At 38.8% G+C, this 18,864-nt stretch overlaps 1 protein-coding gene across 1 annotated transcript; it reads right to left on the minus strand.

Moving 5' to 3' along the window:
- Positions 1–541: 541 nt before the first annotated feature.
- Positions 542–15,190, minus strand: RHAG (Rh associated glycoprotein). Its single transcript, XM_083856781.1, has 11 exons — positions 15,174–15,190; positions 14,757–14,978; positions 10,576–10,759; positions 8,741–8,891; positions 8,404–8,551; positions 7,536–7,702; positions 6,550–6,687; positions 6,241–6,362; positions 5,426–5,511; positions 4,507–4,580; positions 542–3,837 (listed from the first exon to the last, which is right to left on the minus strand). The coding sequence occupies exons 2-11, from the start codon at positions 14,902–14,904 to the stop codon at positions 3,760–3,762; spliced, it is 1,296 nt and encodes a 431-aa protein (XP_083712907.1). The 5' UTR covers positions 14,905–14,978; positions 15,174–15,190; the 3' UTR covers positions 542–3,759.
- Positions 15,191–18,864: the final 3,674 nt, after the last annotated feature.

An 18,864-nucleotide genomic window follows, 5' to 3' on the forward strand; every position in this document is an offset into this window, starting at 1 on the left:
TCAAGGTCCCTGCAGAGACATGACCAGAGGCAGAGGAGAGGAGGGAATGGGGGAATTCCCCAGGGAATGGGGGTGTGAGACCTAGAGGAAAAGATCCCTGGCAAATGGCTGGGAGCCTGGGAGAGGGGCTTGAGCAAGCCTGCTCTTGGCCTTACTCACCTAGAGCCTGCTGCTGTCCCTGGGGCTCCGAAGGACAGACCAGGACATTTCACCTACCTGGAAGGTGTCCTGGGAAAAGACCAAGGCCAGTGTCCAATTGTGCTGTGCTCCAGCTGGCCTGGTTCTACTTCACCTTTCCACAGTGGGTAAAAAGGGCACTGAAAATGTTGAGTTTTCCATGTATATCTGGAATTTAACTGATAGCAAGGAGCTGAGAGGAGATTGAAAGGTTGAACATTTTGCAGGAGGCTTGAGAAGAAGAGGAAGAGCTCTCCTTTGGCAAGGAGACATATTTTGTTAAGGTATGTGGAGAAAAGTTTGATCCCAGCAAGAGAGAAAGAAGACATCCCCAAGAAATTTCAAATAAATACGGTTGGTCATCTGATCATTCAATTAATGTGTTTATTCAGCAATAGATTTGAGCACAACTGTTAAAAGAAATTTTGTAAGCAAATATTCAGCCAATAGCTTTCAAATAATTTTTTTTTTCAGTAGTGAAATACAAAGATACTGCTCTGACAGAGGCAGGAATGGAGAACTATAAGACAGCTTTCAAAGCCATGATCACCCACTGGTGTTCTGAAAGACTTGACCTTTGGTTAGTTTGAAGAAGATATTGTTAAAGCTTTTACTCATTAAAAAAATAAAAAGAAAACCAGAACACAACACCTCATTTAAGCTCTTTTAATGTAAAAACAAGTCAAAGTGAGAACAAAGGTAAGACAGAAAGTCTTGAGCAGTTGTTGGAAGGGATAAAACATTGCCAGTCTTTTATGAGAAAGAAAAGAAATGCTGATGATTGTGAACCTCAAATTTAGAGTAGTTGTACTTTAACTTTTCTTTACTTTTCAGTCCCATCCTTGAAGTTCATCCTCCACTCTGTGTCTTGTTTAACTCCTTATTTTCTTTTACTGCCAGTGTAAGGCTTCCTTATGGAAGAATAAAAAGTTCTTAATAAAATATTTTAAGCTTGTGACTTTTGAGTGTCCAGTCCCATATTACACAGAAGTTGTAACTAATTATTATTGAAGCTCTGCCAATTCAAGGTATTCAAAGCTTTGATTAATTGGGAAATAACCAACCAAAGAAAATACCCTATGCCAGAGAGGCAAACACCACTGATCAGCAAGGTGGAGGTGAGCAATTAGGGTAAAAAAAAAACCAAAACAAACAACCTTTGGAGAAACAAATTTTATACTTCAAGGGCACAGTCACATGGAAAAGAAAATACCATTTAAAGCTGTGATTAACCAAAGGGATTCATCTCCTTATTCTGTGTTTTGAGAGAACCTAAGGGACTGATTCCTCTGGGGTAGGAATTTTCTGAAGATGTTCAGGGATAATAATGAGTACTTAGAGGATGAGGGCATGGATTACTATGGAAAGATTATAAGGAAAACTGGAAAACAAACCTGTATAGTTCATTATTTTACTTTTGGAATTAAAAAAAAAAAAAAAAAAAAAGAAATAACCAAACTAAATGGTATTATTGAAGGCATCAATCACCAGGGAAGATTTAGGTTGGACATTAGGAAAAAAAGTCTTCACTGGAAGAGTGGTTAAACATTGGAACAGGCTCCCCAGGGAAGCAGGGGAGTCACCGTCCCTGGAAGTGTTCAAGAAGTGAGTAGACAGTGGCATTCTCAATGTGGTTTACTGGCCATGATGATAATCCATCCAAGGTTGGACCTGATGATCTCGGAAGTATTTTCCAACCTAAGGATTCTACAATTCAAAGATTTACTGACAGTGGTGCTTCTTCACCCAGGTATTCCAGTGTGGTCAGCACTCAAAACTAGTAAAATTATGTCACCTCCTTTAAGGTGAATGAAAGACCCTCTGAACTCCCAACTAGGAATTTGAGGGGTGAAACTCATGTATTAAAGATAAGATTTTTACAGGCCCTCCACAGATGGAATCTTTTTCAAGTAGTTCAACACTTCATAAATTATGTGCAAAATACTTCTAAAGTCTTTCAAAATACAATATTTACATTGTCAAATGCTTCCCCAGTTTTTACAAAAAGTGAATGCGTGACAGCTTTGAGAGGATAAAGGACATCTTAGAGCCAACAAGGTAGAAGAGAGTCAGTCATTGCACATCTGCAAAAGAGCTTAACTGAACTAAAGTGTGATACAACAAATGTATTTTTATTCATGGATAGAAATCTGACTTATCTAGCAATACACTGCAGGTATAACATATGAGACAGCCCTGACAATATCTTTCTAAAGATTTTCAAGGAAAAATACATCAGCAGAAATGAAAATGTGTGTGCTATTTTATATGAGAGGAGTTTTCTCCTTAAGTCTGATAAGTAAGACTTGAAATAAGATCCTAGTATAAAAAAAAAGGTTGAAAGTTCACCCACTTTGGCTTTTATGCAGAGACATCAGCAATAGCTTTCCATGAATGATGATGGATTGAGGCACTGCGTTCCATTTGATTTCCACTTCCCGTCCATTGTCTCTCAGTGGATTATCCCGTGCACGAAGGCACCTCATGAAGTTCCTTCAGCTACCTCAGTTTTTGTCTCTGAACTGAGCAACCACTTTCATCACTTCTCCAATGAAGTTAATTTTCCTTAATTTAGCTTCAATTTTCTTCTTTTTTGCTTTCAATTCTTTTAGGAGAAAATGACTTCGGAGTTGGAACTCACCCCATGGAAGTTCTCTGCCAAGCCTTCTGTGGGTTGGACATGGTTCTTTCAAATCAGTTCCAAACAATTCATGTTTTTCTGGAGCTGGCATTAATTCAGGTAATATTTCTTGACATTAATACTGCTACAATCCACTTTTTACTGTTGAATAGAATATGACCTATTATGCAATCACTTGGTTTTCATAGGTCCTGCTCAGTTCCCCTGTTATGTCCTTGAAACTAACTAAATCTATGACAATAAATAAATAGATCTATGACAATAATGAATATTTTTACAATTTCACTTTCTTTTCCCTTTCAATAAACTTATTAACAATGAATCTTGATACTCATATTGCTCTCAGATTGCCTTATCAATTACTGTATTCTGTGCTTTGCTGTAAGAATTATTTCAACATTTTGCTTCCTGTCGTAATCAAACTTTAAAATACAGGATGTTTTCTCCTCCATCAGTAAACACATTTTCTTAAGAAGTTAAGCTGGGATACTCAGTGAAAACTTTGTTTGAATCCATATAAAAAATATCAATTCATTTCTTCTTCCTTACCCCTATAAAGTTGAAGGATGTAACTCAGAAATCTCACAATTAAATATATTATCTTGTAATAATCTTGAAGTTCAAAGTTTATTACAACAGCTGTATTGTTGTCAGTGACAACAAAAGATAAAATATAGATAATTTTAAAGAGCAGTTTGTGGTGCCTTTTTCTGATGAACAAAAATATTAGAAGGACCTAATTTATTCACCTGAGCTTGGTATAATGACTAAGTAATCTAAAATCAAGCTTGATTTCTTTTACAAAAAATATAGCTATCTTCAGGTTTTTCTTAAGAAACCTGGCGTGGTTGGGACAATACTTGGATGTTGTTTCATTGTTTCTTAGCATTAGAAGCAGAAAAGAGCATCCTTAGGAAAAATATTGCTGATTAATTATTTTTCTACATGGCAGCTTCAAATCTGCTGTGCTCATCACGGTGGCTGGAGAGAATTTCGGGTGCAGTCTCCTCCTCTGGAACCTGCCATGAAAAACAAAAAGCTCAGTTAAGGATAGATAGATTTGCTTTTGCCATAAAAGAAGACTAAAATGTGCTGAGAATGTAATTCTATTTGTATATATTGTATGTCTGTTTATTAACATTGACACAGCCTGACATGAACCAGCAATTCTGGATACTGAGGAATGAACTCAGGGTTTTCTTCATAGAAGAAGGAATTTAATTAATTAAAAAAAAACCTAATAAAATTTTCTCCAACTTCACATTTTATTTGCAAGGAATGTATATTATATATTACTTCTTGCCTTGCCTTTTTGGGTTTGTCTTGGCATAAAGGTTAAAGTTCAGATTGCCTAAATTAAGAATATGTCATCAGTCTCTGATAAGCAAGAGAATACCTGATACACTGAGCACATAGGAAAGAGATAAAGCCCTCCACTGTGATATCAATTTGTTGTCTCTATTTCTGCTTTTTTTCAAGATGAGTCCAAAGAAAAAGGCATGATAACATAAGGTGTCCAAAAATTATCCTGAAGGATGCATTGATAAATTCACAGCCTGAGATAGAGCAGCATTTTTGAATTTTGAAGAAGCAGCCTTTCAGACTCATGTGTGCAAACCACAAAGCCCAGGAGAGCAGTGGCTGTACATCCTCCAACATAATGAAAATGAAAGAAGGTTGTGTCTTACCTCCCAATAAGCAGAGTCATCAAAGCAGTTCTGGTCAGATACTTGTCCCAAGAAGGGCAGCTTTAGAATAGCACCTGCGGGAAAACCAGCGTGAGAGGTATAAAAAATGGAGAAAATTACCACATAAATGTCCCTCAGATGTGCCCTAGGCAGCCAGCCAAGTTTTCTGACTGATTTCCTCATTTACAGGAAAGCCCAACCATCCTGGGGCATGAGGTCAATTATTCTGAGAAGTGATGCAGATTTCTTGATACAAACATAAATAAGGGCATAAACAAGACCTTGTTTTTAATTGACCAGATTTCAGGCCAGAATTTTCTATTTCAGCCTGAATTTTTGTTTGTTTGGAAGTATTCACAAACATGAAAACACGTGACACTTCACTGAGTATGTCTTGATCTCAAAGTAGTTTCTGTTCAGAATTTGAAGTGTCTGAATCTAGAGAAGTGTCTGAAGTGTCTGAATCTTCCAGAACAACACCTTATTATTCCTATAGATATAAAACTCAGTGTCTTTGGAGCATATATTCAGTAAGATATATAGAATCACAGAATCATAGAAACGTTTTAGGTTGGAAAAAAACCTCCAAGATCTTCAGGTCCAATCCAGACCAGAGCCCTGAGTGCCACATCCAATCACTCCTTGGACACCTCCAGGGATGGGGACTGCACCACCTCCCAGGGAAGCCTCTTCCATTGCCTGACCACCCTTTCAGTGAAGAAATTCTTCCTGAAAAACCTGAACTTCATTTGAAGATAAAAACACTGGAAACCTGCTTTTCCATATTTGAGTTTCTGACATTGGAACCCATTATTTCAATTTTGTATTATTTACACAAAATTGTTGGTACATTTAAGTTCTCCTTGGAGAAACCTCTAAATTCACATGTGTTTTTAGTCACTCTAAGCATCACACTGACCTGTGAGTGCTCCTCCCACTAGTGCAATTCCAAGTGTACTTCCCAGGGCAGCAGCCTGCATGGCAGGAGTAAGCAGGTGACCATTCCTGAAAAGGGCAAAAAACCAAACCATTGCCTATCAAAAAACCGTTACACTTTGAGGCTGATGATCAGTCCTACAACATTGTACTTCCTGCATGCTGGACAAGATGTCTTGTAGGAAAACATCCTATAATCTTTATGGTTGGAAAAGATCTCCAAAATCATCGAGTCCAACAAATCCTGCCATTGCTGTGTACAAGACTGAACTCATTATTTTAATTTAGCATTTTTTTTAGGTTACAGATGAAAACAGCTTATTTGAGTAGGTTGCTAATGTCCTGTAAGCCATTAGAGAATACCCTCTGTTGTCAAAAGACCAGCATTTTATCTTTTTGGAGTCCTATTAGATAATGGAAAAAACCCATTTTGCCTTTTTTTGAAATTTTACGAATACCAGCAGTGTAACTGTAGTCATAATAAAAATTTTTCTATGTTTGAATGGTTCAGTGTGCTGTTTCCTTATGACATTTCAATTTATTTATTTTTATTTGAGCTTTTAATCTGTAACAAGCTTGGCATTTAAACAGTGTTAGGCTGTTTAACAGTTAAAGTGTTAAACAGTTAAAGACAGGAGATCAAGTAGAACCCAAACGAAATGAAAATACAATGCCTGACATCAAATCAATGATGCATTTCTGGAAAAAAAAATCATAATCAGATCCAAAGAAGGCAGCAAATTAGGATAGACCTTCAAAACTCAAGAAACTTCTTTCTCTCTTCTTTCTATAACTCACCTAACTTCTGGTTTTATTGCAGTTACTATGATGCCAGCAATACCCCCCAGAATTCCAGGTAAACCATGTAAGTTATGAACTCCGCAAGTGTCTTGAATTCTCAGCTTGGATGCCAACACAGGCTGAAATGAAGGGAAATAGGGAGTTATAATTTCTAGTGAATCAAATTATAGACTCAAATAATTATTAAAAGTTACCATTACCTGGAGTTTGCTGTATCTATCCTCCCTTTGTAGCAAACCAAGGGAACTCCAGGAAAGCCAAAAAGAAATAACAAAATGGGAGCAGAGCTGGGTCCCCAATACTCACAGTGAGGAACTGGAATCCAAGGACAGAGACAATTCCAGCAATGACCCCAATGAACATGGCAGAAAAAGGGTGGATTTCCAGGTCAGCACAGGTACCCACTGCTACTCCTCCTGCCAGGGTGGCGTTTTGGATGAGAACCTGCAGAAGGGACACACAGTGACACAGAGGTCACACATGAGTAGCTGAGACTTTTTTTTTCGGTTGGGTGCCTCTGAAGGCTCTCGCATGTGCTGGGCTCAGACAAATAACTGCAGCTGCTGGAAAGTAGTGGGCAAAAACACAGCTGGATTTTAGGGCAAGGGGAGAGGAGCTGATTTGGTTTTGTGTGTTGTGCAGCTGCACTGAGATTTCCAGGGAATAGGTCATTTCCTTGAGAGATCTGTTTTGGCTATTGTAATAAGGAAACTGAAGTAGTAACATCTTTGGAATAAGATCCAAAAGTCCACCTGAAAACTGGACTAAGGTCTCTAAGGTCCAGCAGGTTCTGTGGAAAAGAGAGAATCATCACAGAATCATTAAAGCCGGAAGAGACCTTTGAGATTAATAAATCCAACCATCAAACCAGTACAATCACCACGTTCCCAGTTTACTACACTGCTTTCCAACTCTTTATGTCAAGAAAGGTCTTCTAATATCCAATCTAAACCTGCCCTGATGCAACTTGAGGTCGTTTTCTCTCAATGTCTTGCTTGATAATTGAAGAAGACCAAGCCCCACCTTGTTCCACCTTTCTTCCTTAGGGAGTTGTAAAGAGTGAGAAGATCCTCCCTGAGCCTTATTTTCTCCAGACTGAGCTTCCCCATCTCCTTCAGCCACTTCTCATCAGACTTTAGAGGTTTTAAAAGTATAATAGCTCTCATTCTGGCCATGGTGTGGAGAAAAGCTCCAGATAGCCTGGACAGATAGATGGACACTGGGAATCTGCCTACTCATGCTTATTATAGAGGATTGACTCGATTTAACAAGGGTTTTGATGTGATTCTTACCATACTGAATTTTCCTCTTTTATCTACCAAGCTGGAGAGGGCGAATGTTACGACGGTACAGGCAGCCAAGGAGTAGTAAGTGTTGATAATGGCTCTTGTCTGCCCTAATGAGATACTTGCAATGGCAGAGTTAAAACTGGGCCAAAAAAGCCAAAGGAACAGGGTACCTGGATGAATAGAAGTCAAAACAAAAGCTATTTAGTCACAAGGACCAATACAATGAGTGAGCTAAAAGAAATGAGGACGATGATTAATGAGAAACATGGAATAGCCAAAATTCTTGAAGAAATAATAGAATATGCAGAAACTTTGGGATTTTGACACATGGTCTCTTGTCAAATCTTACTGGAAGGCTTTAATGACCCACTCACTGTCAGAGCTCACCACCATTGTGAAACCCCAGCCAGAACAGGAGACATAGGCCACACAATTCACATGCAAATCCTTTATCATCTATCAATACAACTGAGCATTTTAGCTGGTTAATTGGTCTATGAACTGTTCTCATGGACAGACAGATATATGATTTCTGACATTCATTACCATGACAGGCACAACTCAATTCTTTTAATTATGGACAACTGCTTTGGAAATACTGCTGAAAAGCACAAGACTTAAGAGAAAAGAAATCACCACTAACGCCCAGTGAAAACACATATTTAATTTAATTTTTCCATCCTTGGAAACAAGGAAAAACTGTAAAAATATGTGTGCCACTGAAAATATGGTGCATGCACAAGACTAAAAGGAATTTGTCTCCAGAAGTGGACTTAGGAAAATTAATGTAGCATAATAGTAGGTAATCATAAAAAAGTAGGGATGGAAGAGGGATGAACAACTGATCGGCTCTTGATATTATTTCACTTACCAATCATGGCAAACATGTCTGAGTGATAGGTGGATTCTTCATTTTCATGTTTGTTTGTCAGACCAGGACGGTACAAGACGAAAGCTGCAGCCAAACCAAAATAAGCTCCAAAAGCGTGGATAGTCATCGAAGCTCCAACATCTGTGGCCTGTGGACCCAAAGTAATGCCACAGATTTTATATAATAAAAAGACAAGGGTCTGATGAGTGAGAAGTCTGGAGGACTTAATGGTTTAATTCTGTGGTAGAAACCAGAGCCTGGCATAAGCAAACTGGGAGTATTACAAAGTGAAAGCATTTGTTATAAAGAAAAAAACATGATTGCTAAGTAGTTGTACCTTGAATATTTTGGTAACTAGATGTTCATTGCATGCAAAAATGGTGATCTCCAGAAGAGTCAAGATCAGCATCTGAATGGGACTTGTTTTCCCCAGGAGTGCTCCAAAAGAAATCAAAGCAGTTGCTGTACTGAAGTCTGCATTTATCATGCTGAAGTTAAGAAAAAGAGAAAAAAAACCCCAAACCAAAACACATTAAAAAAGAGAAAATTAGTTTAAAAGCTTTAATATCTAACATGCCATTAAAATGATATCATTAAAATTATAGAGCTTTAACTCTTCTAGCTACAAAATGATTAAGCTCATCTTCATGGATAAAAATTAAATCAAACCATTCCAGATGGATGTTGTAGGGATCTTAACAGCTAGCAAAGAGTAAGTGTAGAAGGTTTCCTCCCACTTACACCATACACATGTGCTTAGCTGGTTGGAATTATGATGAAAAGGCAGGTGAGAAATGTATTGGGATATGCAGGGATGTCATGGAATCACAAAATCATTTAGATTGGAAAAGGTCTCTAAGACCATTGAGTCCAGTCTTTTACCCAGCACTGCTAAACCCGTCACTAAGCCATGTCCCTCAGTGCCACATCTGCAGCTTTGTTAAAACACTTCCAGGTGACTCCACAGCTTCCCAGGGCAGGCTGTTTCAATGCCTGACCACCCTTTCTGTGAAGAGATTTTTCCTAATATCCAACTAAACCTCTCTTGGTGTGATTTCCTCTTTTCCCTTCAGGCCATTTCCTCTTGTTCTGTCACTTGATACCTGAAGAAGAGATCAGTCCCCACCTGGCTGTCCCCTCCTGTCAGGGAGTTGTGCAGAGCCAGAAGGTTCCCCCTGAGCCTCCTTTTCTCCAGGCTGAGCCCCCCCAGCTCCCTCAGCTGCTCCTCCTCAGACTTGTGCTCCAGACCTTACCCCACCTCCTTTGTCCTTCTGTGGACATGCTCCAGCCTCTCAGTTTCCAGCCCTGACTGCCACATTGGTTTCAAAGATGAAAGTGAGATCTTTGATCAGATGATTTATACAATCCTGGAAGCCTTGCACACCTGTCTGTCTCTGTACATCGTCTTTGCATGAGCTGTCAGGCAGGGGATTGGCAAAAGTAAATAAAACACCAGGAACTGATCAAAACCTTAGAGCACAGAGAGGCACTAACCTCTGGGTCCCTCTAAAAATGCCTGCCTGTAAGCATTAGGGAGCTACTTGTATCATTCCTGCTTTCCCCTCAGTAATATTATCCAAATAATTTTGGATGCTGTTCATTTTAAAATTGTTTGCAACTTTTCTCAGAAAACAGAACTGCAGATGTGGAAAACACTGAGATCTTGGCAGAGGCCAGACAGGTGAATAGGAGGGACATAAAATGTGCTTAGAGACATTGCCCATGAGACCTTTTATTCTGTGATGGGTGTTCAGACTCTGCTGGACTATGATGCTCATGGAAATCATTCCTTGAGAAGAGCAAACCTTGTGAGTGCACAGACATGCTGCTCCAGCCTTTCTTCTGTGTCTCCATGTGTCATGGAAAGACAGATTCTTCCATGCCTGCTGGATGTGCTGTGCTACTGCTGGAAATCTTCCAGTTTCCATAGCTTTGGAGATTCAAAGCAATCTCTCTACAGGACCCACACCTCCCACACATAATGTAGCACCTCAAATTTCTTCACAAACTTTGGTTACCTTGGCCCAGTGCACCAGGACAGTGACAGAGGGGGACAGTAAGGCTTAATGAAATTTAGGTAGAGTCTGACCACACAAATGTTGTGGTTTATGCTTTTTCCTGAAATCTTGAGGGATAGAAATATATATATATATATATTTAATTTACATGTACCTTTCGATGTTAGCAGGAATTTTCCCATTTTTCATGTGCCAAAATCCTTGCATCAGAATTCCCCACTGGAGACCGAAGGCAGCAATGAGCATGTTGAAACCAACACTGCTGAATCCATATTTCTTCAGAAAGGTCATCAGGAAACCAAATCCAACAAATATCATCACATGGACATCCTGAAAGTCTGAAAGGAAAACATGTCTGTGTAGAGACTGTGAAGAGTGACTGTGAAGGGTGAAAAGCAAAGGACAAAGGCAGCTTGAGGGGAGAAGAGTTCCAAACTCCAGTCATGCATGTGATCCTTTCTTCCCACATCATGACCAGTCTACCAGCTGAAAACTGAATGGCTGCAAAATGCCACACCTAATTATTGATTATATCGATTCCTGTATCATTATGGAAACCCACTGGAACTTTATACTTGCAAGTTTACTTGTGTCTGGCACTGTCCTCTCTTTGTGAAGCTCCCTGGAACATCATCACAGCTTCATGTCCTTACAGAAAAGTTATGTTCTCCTTCCAATAAAGGTGGTCAGAGCCAGTGTGTTCTGACTAAGTCCAAAATTGTACATGGATTTGTTTGGGTGAGGCCTAGGTGTCCCAGTGCAAAGGAATGCTTGGGATCCCTAAAAATTGCTGTCCAAGACATTGATCTTTTTACATGGATAAAAGAAAAATTAATTTTTAGGCAAAGTTTAGATTTACATTAATATAGTTAATCAGCATACAATTAGTATTCATTCAAATATTTGGTTGTTTTTTGAAATATGATTTTTTAAAAATATATGGTTAGTACTTTTTCTACTTTTTAAAGTTATTTAATTTTCTTTTTTATGCCTTTAATACAAAATGAGTCTATCACCACAACATGGATCGTTTTTATTTTTAAATATTTTTTTTACTTTTAAGCTTTGTGTGATTTAATTGACTAAATCAGAAAGCTTTGAGTCCTGTAATTGCAATTTTTGGTCTGATTTTACTGTTAATAAGAACCTCCAGTATAGACAGACCATTTTAAAAAAATTATTTTATTGCTCTTACATGCCAACAAGCATGAAAAACTTGAGCTGGTTACTAAACCAGCTTCATTTGGCTTGAAGTTGCAATTCCCGTTACTCGAAGCATTCCTCAGTTTTGCATTACCTGGCTTAGCCAAAAGAGGGCCCAGAAGTATAAGAAGTTACTGGGAATTCCCAATAAACTCTTATATTTGCAGTGTCATATTCCAGCCCTGCCCTAGCACTGAAATACACAGTAAGAGCCTTTATTTGCATTTAAGGAACAGCATCGTTGGTTGGCTTGGGGTTAGATGATAAACTTTCAGGTCCCTTCCAACCCAGGCCATTCTCTGATTCTGTAGAAATGCAGGTGGTTCACAAACACCTCCAACCTTTCTCCTCTTCAGGCTGAACATTTTTAAAGCTGTCTGGACTTATTTGCACATATAGTTTAAAGTCCTGGTTTAAACTAGCTTAATTCATGGGTGCTGAGCACAAATTCCTTCTAGGTTAGCCTGTACCTTGAACTTTAACTATCTGTCATGCATGATTTTAAAGAAGAGTAGGTCTGGAGTGACTTTAAATGATGAAGAAAACAGCATGATTTGAACTGAACTGTTTCAGTAACTACCTGTGTTTGACAAGCATAGCACTTCTGTGAGAGAGGAAAAGAAAGACTGGAAAAAACACTCCAGCAGATCCTGAACCAAGACACTGTGCAGAAGTTTGCAAGTCTGGCCAAGACCAACATATAAACTCCACTGCAAGGTAGCCAGTCTCAACACAGAGGTGCTTGTGACATACTCTAAAACTAATCATGTTTGGGCTAAAGTTGTAAACCGTAGAACCCTGAACAAGAGGGCTGCATAAGTTTTCTTAAGCCCTGAGCCAAGGATGCTCACAGGACAATACATACGGGATGTCAATAAAAAAGAAATCGTCTTGTAATGCTCCAAGAACCATCACACCCCTTGTTCTCCCATTCCAGTGACACAACACACCTGAAATTGTCCATCAAATTTGCCATTCCTGTACTTGTATCCACCAGAAACAGATATAATGCAAAGCTACGATTTAGGAATGATCTCAGCTTGGCCCTCCTTACCTGAATGCAAAGCTATGCTGATCCTGCACTATTATTTTCATTTTTCTTCTGTCCCAAACCACTGAAACAGCTTGAATTCATGGTTCTGAGATGTCTAGGACATACAAAATCAGGCCTTGCACTATAGTCCTGAGAATATAAATTACCTCCTGGATGAAAGAACCAAATCTATGAGGTACAGATGGGTTAACATCCTAAGGCACACAACTCATAATTTTGGGTTACCACTGATATTAGTAAAGAAATAAGCATAAGTGATCCCTAACTGGGTAGGTTACATTTAAAGACCTATATTGTAGTATTAGTTCAATTACCTGTGCTGTCAAATTATTCATATGGGTTTTGGCATAACTTTTGCTCAGGCCAACAGTCACCTCCTGGATCACTGTGGACCAAGAGTAATTCCCAATACACTGTCTAGGTAAGGCCACCTAATTTAGGAACTTGGATAGTTCAATACAATTGGGATAATTTAGTATGACAACAGCTAAGAGAGCTGCATTTGTTCAGCCTGGAGAAGAGAAGGGTCTGGGCAGACATTAAAGCACTTTTAAGTACTTAAAGGAGGCTCATAAAAAAGTGGGAGAGTGACTTCTTAAATGAGCAGATAATGATAGGACAAGAGGGAACAGTTTTAAATTAAAAGAGAAGAGATCTATATTGGGTATTAGGAAGAAGATCTTCCCTGTAAGGGTGGTGAGGCCCTGGCACAGGCTGCCCAGAGACGATGTGGCTGTCCCTGGATCCCTGGAATTGTCCAAAGGCCAGGTTGGACAGGGCTTGGAACAACCTGGCATGGTGGAAGGTATCCCTGCCCAGGGAAAAGGGTGGAATGGGATGAGCTTTAAGGTCCCTTCCTCCAACCCAAGCTTTTCTTTGGTTCTATGAACATCATTGACATGGCCAAACTGTGTCACAGAGATTGGGCTCTGGCACAGCCTAAGTCATCACATCTCAGGGGTACTGTCACATCTCGGTGGAGCTCACCTAAATGTGAGTAATTAGCCCCTATGTCCATCAGCTGGCTTGCATCTGGAGCTGAACAATGCCCTCATTTGCTGTTCTCTGACCCAGACAATACTCTCTGTGAGAATACACAACGCAACCTGCGATCACACACCCCTGTGACAGCCACGGAAAGGACAGTTAGAATGAGAGAAAAAGAGAGATACATAGAAAATTACGCAGGTGCTGCCTGCAGGCAGGGAGTTCTGTACTCTATGATCCTCACCAACCACATTGCAACCAGAGCTACAAGTCATTGAGGCCTCAGAGCCGAAAACTGAACAACAAACCTTCAATACTGCCAGGAAAACAAAATTTGCAGCTCTGCAAACTTTGTTTTCTATTTATTCACAATGGTCTTATCTTTGCATGAGGAGGAGGGGGTGAGAGAAGTAACTACTTCTCAGGCCAAGAGCTTTTTCTGATCTTCACCAAGTATTTGCAGAACAACAAATCAACAGAAATATTTTCAGGCTAAACCATTTCAGGCTCCATTACTGCCTAATGGAGCCACTGCTTTGGAAAATAGCAAGGGGTTATCCACCTTGTCACCAAAACTATGGCCCCTTTTGGAGTCCAGCTTTCACACAGTCCAGCCTTAACATTTTATAACAATGCATATGCATCTCAATTTCAGTGTTCTCATAAGACACCTTTTCCAAACCTTGATATGGTGCTAATGAAATGTTCTATTCATTTTGATTATTTAATACAGTAATCAGAATAGAAGGTCTGGCAAGAAACACTCCAATCTCTCTCTGGAAAATGCTAGAATCTTTCAAAACAATACACAGTTCTCCAAATCTTAACCTGCTGTGCAAACACTAGAACTATTTCCCAGGCTTTCCTCTCCCAGAACAGTAAACTTCTCAGCAGTGAAGTACTTGCAGAATTTTATACGTGTTCAATTTGGATTTGTCTTTGAAGCCTGCTGCTTTCACACGAAAAATGTGCTTGCCCCAAAACACAATTTCTCTTGCAGCTTTATCAGTAGGTCTTATAAGTCGTTCAGACATCTTGCTTAGGATCAGTTTAAAGAAATTTCAGCTTCTATAAATCTTAGAAATACTTACGTGGGTATAACTCTGTAGGAGAATGATATGGCTGAGAACTTATGTCATAATCCACAAATATCCCATACAAAACAATGACAATCACTTCCAGAAGAAGCGCCAGGATCGAGAACTTGAACCTCATGTTGGTGTCAAAGTCTGGAGGCATTGCTGGAGAGCAGGTGTCTGTGAGAGCTTGATAATGGGTGTCTGCCTTCAGAGGAGCTGACTAATTCTGTGGATCTGGGTGATATAGCAAAAAAAAAAAAAAAAAAAAAAAAAAAGAAACAGAGACGTGAACACACTGTCACACCCACTATGGGAGGGAAAAATTATGGGTTAATATAGTGATTTCCATTTCCCAGGGTGCTTCTGGGTGTGAAATGCTGGCTTGCATGTTTTGTTTTGTTTTGTTTTTTTCCAGTTTGTAATACAAACCAGCTCATCCAGCCATAGTTATACTTCTCACTGCCTGTATGTATTTTAAAAAGGAAACAGCCTTCAAGAAAATCTCACAGAGCCTGGTTTGCTGCACGTAGTAAGGAACAGTGACTCTTAATTATGTTTCCTGTAATCAATAATATTTTCAAGTTGTACTTCTTCCAAAAAGTAAATAATTTTGCATTGCAAATAAAACATGGAAAATCATATAGGCTATGATAAGTAAAGAGAATCTCTTTCAACAAACTGAAGGCATTTTATTTTTTTTATTTCACAGTGAAGTATTCATTCTCAGAGCACGAGTTCTCACCATAAACTTTTATTTAAGAAGGAAATGATTGTACTTCTTTATGTGTAAAAAGGATATTCATAGTCATTAAAAAGGAAAGCTGTAATTACTAAAAAGAAGAATTTGAAGAGAACAGCTCAATATTTCATTTTGAATGATTGCTTTTTTTTTAGCATTCCCCTTAGCTCAGACAAAGGAAATAGGTCAGAGACCAAATCTATTACATGGTTTAAAAACCTTACTTTGTAAACTTTCTCACAAATGGAGGAGAAAATTAAATTCACTTAGTTTACTGTTAGATGATTTCTTGTTCTTGAAAGTCACATTGCTTGTCAATTTTTTTCTTGAGTCCTCAAAATTTTGTGGATAAAATATTGTATTGATGTGAACACATTCACTTCTGTTAATCCAGTCATCAGAAAACAGGGCAAAATTGTACATCAGAAGCTTTTATTTCACGAAAAATTGTATCTATTAAAAAGAGGGATGATATTGTAGTAACTGACTAATTGGTCATGAAGAAGTAGTGCCAGGGTATGGCAATAAAATGCTGGGTGAGCTCTTGGGTACAAAAACCAGCTTTATATAGAGATGTTGGGAGATGATGCTAAGTTGGGCTGCTGTCCTGGTGAGATACTGCTGGAAAACTGCTCACATTTGCTATGTCATTGAAAATGTCATAACATTTTAAAAACTCAGGATTTTTTTAAGGCACTTTTATTCTGGTGTATAGGGCAGTGCCATGACTTTTTCTCTGTTCCTAAGTCCAATTAACAATTCTCTAATATAAAGGTAGAGTTAGACCGTTATTCAAACTAAGTTTAAAATTATCACAGCTTTTTCTCCATGAAAATGAATCTGAGCATTTGAAGGGGAAACCAAACTATTTAACAAAAAACCACTCATGTATTACATAATCAAGCCTGCAAGTGGAAAAGCTAAAATAAGCACATATGTGTTTTTTTCCTTCATATCAACTGTATTTCACTTGAGCAGCTCAAAGAGAGGAAACAGCTTTGTTAAAAAGCTATCTCTCATCCTTACTGCACCACAGGAAAGGACACACAGCCAGGTTTGATTGTGAGGACCTGTGAGCTTCTGCATTTGCTCAGGATGTGATTAAAAAGGACAAACTCATTAGCAAAGTTCATTATTTATTTTTATTTTTATTCATAGCTCAGCCAGGAATTTGTTGGGTATTCAGTGCATAAAGTTTTTCCTAGTGAAGATCTGACATGACGTGTGCAACGCTTATGTTAAAATCTTTCAGAGGTGAAGAAAAGTTTCCTTACTGAAATTTTATCAGGAAAAGAGCCTTTTAATAGTGTTTAGAATTTAAAATTGATCAAGTCCTTTCAACAAAGACATTTTCTGAGGTTATTATTTTATGTCTTAAATCTCATACAGGTACATACACATATGGAGACACACGGTCTGTATTAGAAGAGTGCCATTCATGTCTTTTTCCTTTTTCCTTGGCCAGGAAGAATAACTTTGCTGTTTTCCCAGTAAGGTGAACGGATGCCCAGCCAGAGAATGGCCCCTAGACATGTACAGATGTTTTACACAAATATGGATATTAAATAAATTATGTTCCAATACTTATGCACTCTTTGTCCTTCTAAATAAACATTTCTCTCTCATCACTAACAAGGCTGAATATGTCACAAATTATCTTCACATATTGCCAACTTTAAGCTAAAAGGATTGACAACACAAACTGCCAGGAAGAAGATGCTTTATCCAGGGGGTGGAGCTGGACTATTTTGCTCACTGGACCTTTTGGGAAAACCCAGTTTAGCTTGACTTACTGCCTCAGTTTTTGCTTGCTGCGATGGGCCTTGGTGTGTATCATATTTGGGTCTGGGCATTGCTTCAGGAAATGACAGGTGGATATTCTCCTCAAGCCTCTCCAAGGGAAGAACTGTGAACAGCCATACCCTGGGTACATGCACACCATCTGTGGAGAGTATGGAATGTGTGTCCTGTTAAATCAGGAAAACAAGATCTGGATCCTTCAGCGCTACATCGCAGTGGAAACATTGCACATAGGAGGTCCTACATTTTGATCAGATGCATTTCCCAGCAGAAGCAACTGCCATGTCAATGGCTGGCTGCCATTCCCATTTTTTTCCTGATTGCCTTGTTTCTGACACAGGCTTTCCAGGTGATGGGAAATAGCCATCTCCAACATCTTTCAAATGCCTTTATGTGTCCATCCAGCTATTGCATAGGGCAATCAAAATGAACATATCTCGAACTGTTCCTCTTTAGGAAATTTTCCTATGTCTCCTTATTTGCTTTATCCCGCTCCTAGTGGATATTAATGCAGAGGAAGGAGTGAAGGTGTTCTTTGACAAATACTGTTGCACACCTGGATCTACTAAGTAAATTTACGTATTTGTCATTTAAATAGCTGTTGGATTTTTTTTCCAGCTTTCCATCTAAATAGGACATTGGTGACATATCACAAACTTCATGTAAATAAATGTGAACAGTTATGTCAGATTTTCAAGCTTCTGGAATGAAAAAATATGAAATAAAAGGGTTTCTTGGCCAGTATCTTACCTAAAGAATGAGAAAGAATATTCATTATAAGAATAATCTTCTTACAGAATGCCCTCAAGCATCATTAGGAGTGTCATTCAACTGACCAGACACACACTCTGTGCATTTCTGTACATGATCTAACTTGCAATGTTTCCCTCTTAAATCACAGACTCATGGAATCGTTAAGGTTGGAAAAGACCTCTAAGATTGTGAAGTTCAACCATTAACTCAGCACTGCCAGGTTCACCACTAGACCAGCACCACCAATGATACTCCCTCAGCACAGTATCTACAAGTTTTTTCTATTTATTTTCCAGAAGAAATAGAAACTTCCAAAAGCAATTGTTTTCATGTTAAAGTAAATTACCTAAAATATCTTTGGCTAAATGGGCCATGTGAATGGAAGTGCCTTTTTTGGTCATGTTTGTTGGCTGACATAGGTTCAAATCAGCTTCATGTCTCCTAGAAGAGGCTGATATTATTAAAGACTCTGATCTCAGTTCATTGAAGTCTGAGCTACAAGGATTCCTCAGTCAATGTGGACCTACAGAGCATGACTTGTGTGCACACTAATCTTCAATTTTCTTCTTGGTGTGTGCTCTTCTTGTAGACACAGCTATGGAGACCAGGGAGGTGGAATAAGGTCCATCTTTCCTCCATGCTGGGACAGAAATATTCCTTAGATCTCCTGAGCTTTGAGCTAAGTTTTTTTGAGAACATTGACATTTATCCCATTTCTGTGGTAGAAACATTATTTTCATTAAACATTAACTTCAATTCTTTAGGTCAGCAGACTCCTATCTCTCCTCAAGCTGAAAGCTCAGCCAAGAAAATGCAGTTTGTCCTTGC

Source organism: Zosterops lateralis (genome assembly GCF_965231275.1).
Source record: "Zosterops lateralis genome assembly, chromosome: 3".
NCBI lineage: Eukaryota > Metazoa > Chordata > Aves > Passeriformes > Zosteropidae > Zosterops > Zosterops lateralis.

Bases quoted from the DNA above. Each gene is read 5' to 3' on its own strand.
- RHAG (XM_083856781.1), bottom strand. From the start codon at position 14,904: ATGCCTCCAGACTTTGACACCAACATGAGGTTCAAGTTCTCGATCCTG. The intron at 5,512-6,240 runs GTGAGTTATAGA...TGCCCTTTTCAG, and splicing joins GCAATAAAACCAGAAGTTAG to GAATGGTCACCTGCTTACTC. The intron at 3,838-4,506 runs GTAAGACACAAC...TTTTCATGGCAG, and splicing joins ATGACTCTGCTTATTGGGAG to GTTCCAGAGGAGGAGACTGC.